The sequence below is a fragment of the Microtus ochrogaster genome, chromosome 21 (genome assembly GCF_000317375.1).
Source record: "Microtus ochrogaster isolate Prairie Vole_2 chromosome 21, MicOch1.0, whole genome shotgun sequence".
Taxonomy (NCBI): Eukaryota; Metazoa; Chordata; class Mammalia; order Rodentia; family Cricetidae; genus Microtus; species Microtus ochrogaster.
This window is the reverse complement of record NC_022022.1, coordinates 9,209,629-9,219,685: the sequence shown is the minus strand read 5'-3', so window position 1 is coordinate 9,219,685 and position 10,057 is coordinate 9,209,629. Positions and strand designations below refer to the sequence as shown.

General features: G+C 50.2%; 1 protein-coding gene across 1 annotated transcript in view; it reads right to left on the bottom strand.

The window, feature by feature from the left end:
- The window catches only part of Igsf3 (immunoglobulin superfamily member 3), a 97,148-nt gene that overhangs the window by 9,136 nt on the left and 77,955 nt on the right, over window positions 1–10,057 (bottom strand). The window contains exon 8 of the mRNA XM_013349925.2: window positions 1,902–2,312. Coding sequence (XP_013205379.1) covers window positions 1,902–2,312 — 411 coding nt within the window. The remainder of the gene's footprint in view (window positions 1–1,901; window positions 2,313–10,057) is intronic.

Below are 10,057 nucleotides of genomic sequence, written 5' to 3'. Positions count from 1 at the left end.
TCTCTCTCTCTCTCTCTCTCTCTCTCTCTCTCTCTCTTTCTTTCTCTCTCTCTGTTTATGCCTGGGGTTTGTGGCTCAGATCAGATCAGATCAGATCAGATCAGCAGTAGTTGGGAGCCACTGCTCCAGCCCCATGCCCACAGCCATGTTCCTCACCATGATGAACATAGACTCACCCTCTGAAACTGTAAGCCAGCCCCTCAATCAAATGCTTTTTTTATATGTTGTCTTGGTCATGGTGTCTCCTCTCAGCAGTAGAACAGCAGTAGACAATCACCAACCCATGGAAAACTGTTTCACTAAGTTGCCCATGCTGGCCTTGAGCTTCTATAGACTAGCAGGCCTTGAACTTGGGATCCTCCTGCCTCAGCTGTCTAAGAACCCAGGATTATAGGCCCTTACCACCAGGCCTGTGTTAGCAAAAAACTTTTAAGTCTGACCACATGATAGATGGACTATGCAGAGAGCCAGAACCATAAAGGAACTGGCAAGGAACACCCAGTTTAATATGCACAGACAATGGGCCTCCAAATGGCTTCTTTTTCAAGGTGGAGAGAGAACAACATGACATCAGCACAGAAAAGATGGTACTGATGGGACTGGGAGCTGTAAACAGCTGTAGAAAAGGCTTCCTTATGTGGAAGAAGTGTACGAACCATGACTCTTGCTGATAGCATCCCTGAAACTTCACAAAGACCCTTACGAACCCCTCTGTACCAGAAGATGCTAAACAAAAGAGCCTTGGGACCAGCTCCCCAGAGTGATTTATAAAGAGGAGACCTGACTCGCTCACTCTCTATGCTTCAGTGTTGTCTAAATGTTTTGTGCCACATAGAAGATTGCTGTTGCAAATAAAAGGCTAAAAAACAAAATGGTTCTATTTTTAAACAGCTTGGCTAAAATATATGTATGAGATGTTAATGCTGGCACTATATCTGAGTTGCAAGACTATGATGCTTTCCATCGTGAGTCTCTGCAAAGGCTCAGTAATGTATGCTTCCTTATCAGGAGAAAAGAGAAGGGGACAAGAAACAGAGAAAGAAAGAGATGAGGACACAAACCATAAAATCAACTGAAAAAGCAAAAACAGTCATAGTCAGCACCCTGTGAGCTTTCTGTACTGAGTTCACTATAGAGAGACGTCACTGTGCTTGCCGACTGGACCCTTGTGACCCTTGGCATTGTCACTTAGCTCGGCAGCAGCTTTAGGTGGGGAAACTCCTCCAATATGTTAAGGACCCAAGAAGACCTTCTTGGCATCAAATGCAAGGAAGAAAGGAAAAAAGATTGGTGACTAGAAAAGAGACCTTGGGAGGTAGAGGTCAGAGGGGCAAAAATAATGTTATCCTAACTGAGACAAGATAGGATGGAAGGCAGAGGCAGAGCAAGAACTCTGGCGGGCCTGAGAGCAGCTGTCAATCAGCTCTCAGAAGGCTGCCCTAGTGACACACTGCAGCATAGCTGTAACCACGGCTACTTGGGAGGCTGAGGCAGGAGTGCAGCTTGAGTTCATAAAGTGGTCCGGCAGGCAGACAGGACATGGTGACGTAACGGCCACAGAAAGCACCTCACAGATGGACTTCCTGCTTTATGCACCAGAGCAACTGTCACTGTGTGGCCAGAGGGATCCCAGAACACAGCATCCTCAGGGAAAGAAGGGAATGGTGCCCTTGTAGCCAGCATGGATCAGGCCACAGCTGGACTTCTGCCCTTGGTCCCACTGCTTTGCTGGGAGTCTGATGAAGAAACAAATCCCTGCACTCATTCAGGAGGCTTCATCTACTGGGAGACACAGCCAACAAGCATGCCTACGCGCATGCGTGGTGGGGCACAGAGCTCCCTAGGCCCTAGTCTCTGTAGGAAAGCCACAGGCCTATGAGGGCCACACACTCCATTCTTACCTGGCTGCTTCACGGTGACCTCTGTGCGCCCTGAAACCTCCTCGGCCAGCTTGTACCAGGCATAGTTGGGGCTCAGCAGCCATTCCTCCACGTGGCAGTAGTAACTCCCGCTGTCGCTGACCTCGGCTCTCTGCACAGTGAGGCTGAACAGGCCGCCTGACGCATGCCGCTCGAACTGCAGCCGGCCTCGCAGGCCCTCCTCCTCGGCATAGGTTCCGTACTCGAAGGCCGAGCTGTGCGTGGTCTTGAGGATAAGCTTGCCGTCTGCGTCCGAGGGCTTGTGGACGTACCACAGCACGGCGAAGTGGGAGTTCTGGCTGGTCTGGGATTTGACTGAGCAGTTCAGCTGAATGGGCCGGTTTTCCACCAAGGTAAGGGTTCTCTTGGACTTGCTCACCTGCAGCTTTGTCACTGTGAAGGGAAGAGGGCAACTTAGAACCGACCCAGCCATGGAAACGAGGCCCCTCCCAAGCTCACTTGCTGGGAGGCTGGGTCTGCCCAACAGGAAAGATTCCATGAAGTAACATCCTTCACCCAGTGTCAGTCACCCATCTCCTGTCACCTCCTGTGCCCTGTCCATTGTCCTTGCACCACTGCTCGGCCCCCAGCCAAGATGCCAATCTGACAATAACTTGACCTTGGCTCCCAACTGCGGGAGAATTCATAGAAGAGAATTCATAGAATTCATTGGCCAGCACGAAGCCCCCTCAGAACTTGGCCCTTGCCTGTCTTGACTCATAACCTAGGACTTACCCCCCAACTCCCGCAACCCACCCTTTACCCTGAGCTCTGGCCACTCCTTGTTGTTCTGTCTTTTCTGCCACCTCCCTGCCAGACTCTTCTTTCCATTCAATCTCTTGACTTTTCTGCCTCCTATCCCAACAGGCACGGTGTTTCCTCCTTTGCTGCCTTCTGATACCCAGGCTGTCGCTGCACCCCCATCTCGCCTCTCCCCGAGTTCCCAGGAGCAGAGATCAAGCTTTTCCATCCAGACAGCTGGTATTCTCCATCACCCACTGTCCCACTAGGCTGTAAAAAGCTGAGGACCCCTGGGAATGGGACGGTCTCAGACTCACAGTGCTAACTGCTGGTGGAATTCCTCATTTCTGCACCCCAGAGCCTAGCAGTGTAGGCTTAGGAAAGCAGAGAGCCCTCCCTCGATGTTTGCTGGGATGCTGGAGATGTGGCAACCAACAGTTATGGGAGGCTTGATGAGAAGAGCAATGGACAGAGCAGAGTGGGCACCAGCCTCGCTACCCTCACCATCACAGTCCAGAAGCAATAGGGGTGGCCAACTTCAGATATCCAGGCTCAATAATGGAGACAAAGTTCACCTTTAAGGGCCAAGAAGCCGAACTCTAGTCAAATGTATCTTAGGATGATAACTGGAGACTCTTCCCCTGGGCATCATTACACTTGCTTCTGCTTTTCCCTACCAACCTAAAAAACCTTCCTATTAAAACTGAAAAAAATACAACAAAAACAAGAAAGGAGAAAGCAATTCTCTTTGTAGGCTGATCACGGAAGCAGGAGTCACCCCACTCCTGTCTTCACCCCTGGTTCTGGATCGCTCTGCCAGTTGAGGGAAACAGGGTATGGTACAGGTCCCACAGCGAGGGGACAGCCGGGGCCCCTGCCGACTAGCCAGGCCCATCTCCAGGCCAGGCTGTGCTGCCCGTTTCCTTAAGGCCAGAGTCCTGCAGCTGGAAGGCACAGAAGGTGTCCAGGTGTGGGCTGGGCCCCTGGTTGTGACCCTGGGACTCCTGAGTCTCATGTGTAAGGAAGGAGAGCTTTGACAGCCATAGACTGCTCCTCTGTGTGTCGGGTAACACACAGATGGGTTCAGGACGAATTTGAGGCTGGGGCGAGAAGGCAGCAGGTCCGCACCCAACACCATTCCTACAGAAGCTCCTCTGAAGATCTGTCCTGTGTTGCCGAGGCGGACTTTCTCCTCATGAAGGACCTATGAATTCACACACAGACCTCGAGCCATGGAGCAACACCAAGATGGGCTACGGCTTCACACTCCAGTGCCCTCTATTTCCTCCAGTCTTCCACTTTCTCCTTTCATCAAACACAAAGTCCTTCGGGACACCCTGGGAATCCCGGAGACTAGGCTGGCATTAGCCTGCTGGACAACTTTTCTGAGCGGATGCCGGCGAGGCCTGAAACAACCTGTTCCCTTTCATCCCTTCCGACCCAATTCACCACATGCAAATGGTATCTCAATCAGTGCAGACGACACCACCTGAATTATCTGGTGTACGGCCAGATGAACTGGGTTGTTCTGTGTGGAGTAGAAAGAGCTTTAAAATGTATTATTAATTGGGGCCAGATTATTTTTGCAACTGTTACTAAGGAAACCTCAATTGCTATAGTAACCGCATATGTTAAACTGGAATCCTATGACTCAACTTCAAGTCAGTCACATGGTCAGAAAACCAAGAAGCCAAGGAAGAGAAATATTTCAAAGCATTTCCAATTTTTCTTTTTTTGCCATCCCGTGTCAAAATATTATGAAGTGTTGGGGAGCTTAAAAGAGGGGTACTTTTGAAATCCGGTGCCTGTCTGACAGATGGGCAGGGGGTCAGCTCTTACTCTCAGCTCTGCCTTTCCTCCCGTGTCTCAGGGGTAGGGAGGACACGTCCTGAGGCCTGGAGGAGTTAGGAGGCTCCACAGCTAATTAGGAAGCATTCACAGACCTGTCTCAGCACTGCCTGGGGCAAGGTGCGGCTGCTAGCCTCCCCCCCCCCCCAAATACGGACAGCCTGGACTTTTAAGAGCGGGTGTTTTCATCTGCCAGCAAGAGCACCGGAAGTGTGCATCTAATTCTCCTAGAGTGCCCGGCAGATTAAATGCAGTAGCTACAGAGTCCAGTACCAGGCTGGGTGTACTCCGAACACTACGTTAAGTTTTAGCTCTTCTCACTCCCTTTTGGTTTCTATTTCTGGTCCCAAGATAAAAGCTCATAATTAAATGGGACACTGATATATTGGCAACCGGACTTTTAAAAGTGCTGTAGATATGGCCGTCAAGTTGGCTCAGAGGATAAGGGCACCTGCTGCCAAGTCTGGCAACCTGAGTTCAAACCCAAGGACGGAGAGAACTGGCTCCCATCAGTTGCCCTCTAATCTCCAAGGGTGTGTGCTATGCCACATACCTACTTCCTTCCCTCACTCCAGGCCCCCACCCCCACCCCACAATAAAATAAATCCTAAATCTGGAGAGAAGAGTACTGAGTGCTCTTCCAGGAGGCTGGGGTTCAATTCCCAGAACCCACAAGGAGGTTCACAACTATCTATAACTCCAGGTCCAGGGACTCAAATACCCTCTTCTGGCACCAGGCACACGCATGGCACACAGACATACATGCAGGCAAAACAACTATATACATAAAATAATAAGCAAAACATTCTAAGTGCTATGGACCATCAGCATGAGATCAACTCGGGGGCGGGGGGGGCGAGTTTCTTAGAAACAGACTCTGGGGCCTACTAAGTCAGAATCTCCATTTGAAGAAGACCCTTAACAGACTTGCCTTCGACCAGAGAAATAAACGCTGGACTTGGCTGCTCAGCAAACGGACTAGGAGAAGCAATAAAAGCCTAGGCAAACGTAAAGACACTCAGAAATGAGGCTTAGTTAATCCCCCAGACAATCACCAGGAGAAGAGAGAAAGCAGCGGGAGGCCAGAGCCCAGTCAGAGAGGCCGGGTGGATGGCGGTGGCCGCCCAGGATGGCGGTGGCCGGCTGTGCAGCACACTCAACAGCGGCACCCGCCTTCCCAGCAGCTCCCATCATTCACAGGAATGCCCTTTCGTGCGGCAGCTGGACAGTTTACACCCCAGGCTTGGGATCAAAGTCTGTCAGTGGAGGAAAGGCCGCTGAGCTAAGAGGAGCGGGACTACATGGAGGAGGGAGAGTGAAAAGGTGGAGGCAGCGGCAGAGAATGGCAGCTGCTCCCGGCCAACCTACCCATCCTCTGGATGGGTTTCATGCGTGTGTTGCTCAGGCAGACACACTTATTCCATCAGCAAACGACTCTCCTTAAACACAACTCCCTCGCTCCCCTGCCGCAGACAGCTCATCTCCACAGGGATCTGGAGGCAAAAAGTCTTTTCATTGTTACACTGGTTTAGGGAGTGGGAGAAATTTAATGGCTCAAATTCTCTCCAGTAAAGCTCTGTCCCGTGTCCTCTATGACTTTCAAACGACATTCACAGGAGTGAGAATGCTGCCTTTGGGCAGAATCCTACTTGGCTTTTATAGTAAACACAGCACTCTTTCCCCCACCTTTTTAATATGTAGGTCAACCAGGAGGGATCTTTATCATCTTCAGTCGGCCCTTTTGTAGTGGATGTCACTCTGCAGTTAACGGCAGCATTCAGAGCCCCTCTGGCCAGGACTGGGTCCCCTTGTCACTGTCTCTGAGTACTTATTTATGGTGAGATGCATTTTGCTACAAAAACTTGAAAATATATATTCTTCCTAGCCAGATGTGGTGGCACATACCTATAATTCTAGCACTTGGGAAGCTGAGGCAGGAGGATCATGAGTTTGAAGCCAACCAACCAAACAAAGAGTACCACCCTGTTTAAAGGTTGTGTGACTAGAAACGTTACACTGAATTTTATATAACTTCATTACAGGCCAGTGAAGACCAACTGTCACCTAACGGCGCATGAGGGCTGGCGAGGTGGCTCAGAGATTACATGTACTGCTCTTGCAGAGAACCTTAGCTCAGTTCTCAGCACTGGTCAGGTGGCTGGTGACCAGCTGTAACTCCAGCTCCAAGGGATCTGACGCCATCTTCTGGGTTATCCGAGTACCCGTATCCCTATGTGCACACACAGAGAGACATATACATACACGCACACAATTAAAAAGAAAATCTTAAATGAAAGGGGTATATGGTCTACACATGACCAAATTCCTAATTCCCCAAGTTAGGGTGCTCTTCCTTAACAGGCTCATCTCTTGCTACCTCCTACCCTAAGCTCTTTACCAATATTAACTGTGTTCTTCGCTAGTCCTATCAAGTATTAGTCCTGGTTTTACAAAGATGCTTTCTCAGGCACAGAGCCAGTGATCTGGTAGACATGGAATCCCACCCAGGTCGTGTGGCTCACTCTCGCTTTTAAAAAGTATGAACCGCCCCACCCCCGCGTGTCCATTCTCTGTGCTGGCTAAGCCCACATCTGTTAGGTCTGAATGCCCTGCCTTCTCTCCCAGACAGTCTGCACTGGAGTCCTGTGTGACAGCCACCTCTGAGGTCCCAGCAGGTGCTCAAACGTGCCCACAGGGGTATGGAGGGGCGGGGCGAAGGGAAAGCAGCAAGAGTTGAGAGGTGAGGCAGCAAATTAGCAGAGAGCCTGGCACACCCACCCTGCCAGACCTGTCTGCAGACAGAGCGGTGACCCTAATTAGCTGACACCAGTAACAAGCATCAGGTGGATACCAGCCGCCACAATGGCAACGAGGCTAAAGCACGAATGGAGGCTGAGAACTCCTCTAGGGGCTCTCACTCGCGTGCCCTGCAGAGACAACGGGCACGCAGAAGCTGCGTGGGTAGGAAGGAGGAGAACCGAGGCTGCCCTGGGAGAATGTCCTGACAAGGACAGCCATGTTCACAGACCCTGGACTTAGACAGTCACAGAAAGCGCCCGCAGCTAGCCCAATCTGCCAGGTCAGCAATGAGAACGCAGAGAAAACGGATTTGGCAGCAGGCGGAGGGCATTAAATATTCATCCACCTGCCCATCAGTCCGATCCCAGCAGCATGCACCCACTGACAAGCAGCCTTCTACCACCGGACGCTGTCCGCCTGGAGGCTTGTTTATTGCTTTGTCAATTTTAATGCACAATATTTAATAGCCAGAGCAAGGGATAGTCATAAACATTGGCTAAGTGAATGCTGACATTTCCCTTATTGCTTCTGTATTTAGCCATGTGAAATTGGAGGGTGTTTTTGGAACTGAAGAAAATCAGAAGGAAGTAAGATGATGCCTCACAGTTAAAAGAAGAAAAAAAAAGAACTGAACAAGAATGGAACACACTGGGCTGGCTAAGTCTCGACTACAAGATCATTCAGAGAAGACTAGACTAAATCAAGGCAGAAAGGGAAGTTAAGATTGCCTTGGGGAATCACAGGCTCTGAAGCACGCCTATGGGCTGGAGGTAGCCAATGATAAATCCATGGCAAGTCACTTGTGACAGCAGGTTGCTCATGCCAGCTAACCAGAGAGCTTGATGAAATAAATAGCAGTGGTGTGGTCACCATCAGTGGCTCTGGCAGGAGGAGTCTGGGTACAGACCACAAAGAACTTGACTGGGACAAAGGACGTCGCGACGGTAGAGGCTGATGATAAATGAACTGAGTCCGTCACCGGTGCCTGGGTTTCTTGCTGATTCTCCTCAAATAAGAACATTCCCTAAAATATTCTTTAGGAGTAGATGGCGACCCTTTGGAAGATGCTAACCCAGGCTTGGCGGGGAAGGTTCTGTGGGGAGGGTGGGAGGAGGGAGGCTGGCACTGGTTTCCCCTGGACCTAGAGCCACCTTGTGGCAGAAGTTAAATAAAAGAACCCGAAATAGGTATATATTTGATTTTGTCTTTAATAACTTGTATCTCAAGGAAGCTCCAAATGCTTTGTAGCCTTAATGGTACAAAACAAAGGTCCAGGGAATCCGGACGGCAAAACCAGACAGGGCATTCACAGCCTGGTGCTAGGGTGCAGCCATGGGAGTAGAAAATCCCTGCACACACACACACACACACACACACACACACACACACACACCCCACACCACACCACACCGTACCAAACGATGTCATGGAGAGAAGAAAACACAAGTAAGTATAATTTTGGCTCATTGTCTACAAAGTAGATAATATAATAAAATTAAAAATTTAGCTCTGGGGCCAGACTGCCTGTTTAGGCTTGAATCCTGGCTCTTCCTCTCATCATGAGTCACTGGGCAACTTATTCACCCTGGGGGCAGAGTCCTCATCTGTAAGCTGTGTCAGGCACCCCACACCCATTGACCCTGTGTGGATTAAGAAAGAATGAAGCAAGTCATCAGAAGTAAAGCGTCTTCAATGGTGACAGCCACACACTGCTACTATTATTTACCCTACCACTGCTGTGACTTCCACACACCAGGGACCTGCAAGGAAAAATATCCCCCATAAAGAATGTTATGGGGTTGAATGCAGAAGAATAAGATGTGATTACATGGTTTCCAAAAGGGGCAAAGTCTCTCCATTCCCAGCACTTCATTAAGGTATACCTAGTTTTGAATCCCAATCTCCCACTCATTGCTGATGGTGGTGACGCTGGGGGTGGGGCACTGTTTGACTGTTCACTTATCAAAAAGAGTCAGTGAGAAAGCACACAGCACTAGTGTGTCTCTAGCACTGTCTCCCTGCACCCAAAGGAAAGCACCTGCACTAGCTGGGCGTTCAGGGAGAAGCTCTTCGGAAAGGATTCAGTGCTAAGTGCATAGATGATTACCACAGGAGAAACAGTAACACTTAGGGGATGCGCTCCAGCGCCTTAGTCATGCTGGGAGCCGCCTTAGTCATGCTGGGAGCCGCACACCGCTGCTCTTCCCACTCTCCAGAGGGCCAGCCATAGGAGCATTGTGACAGCTATTGCCAGGACCTTTGCTCTAGGGAGGACAAAGCAATACTTCACCCTCTTAAGGTCCCAATAGCAAACCAGAATTCAATGCTACCAAAGCTCACCTGGGAGAACCAATGATTTTATTCCGCTTACTTACCGAGCAGTAGGTCAGGGGCTACAGGCAGGCGCGGGGCCGACTTTAAGGCAGCCACACTGGTAGCTATGCGCCCAGCAGGGATGGTGGTTACCCCAGCTATGTAGATGGAGCCCACTTTCTTAAGTCTTTCGCCCAACTATGCACTTACGCACTCTAGCCTCCCCATGGACCACCCGCAATTAATACAGAACTGCAATACAACTAGTTGGGAGGGGTGCCTAAATACTCAGGTGAGGGTCCCATGACCCTTTCTGACCCCTCCTTCACTGAGGGAGAGTCAAGAGCCAACAAGCCCAGGTGGAATGATCTTTTTGCAAGCAAGCCCAGAAGCCTCCTGAAGACGGTGGCAGTTGGGAATGCTCAAAAGTCTCCAGT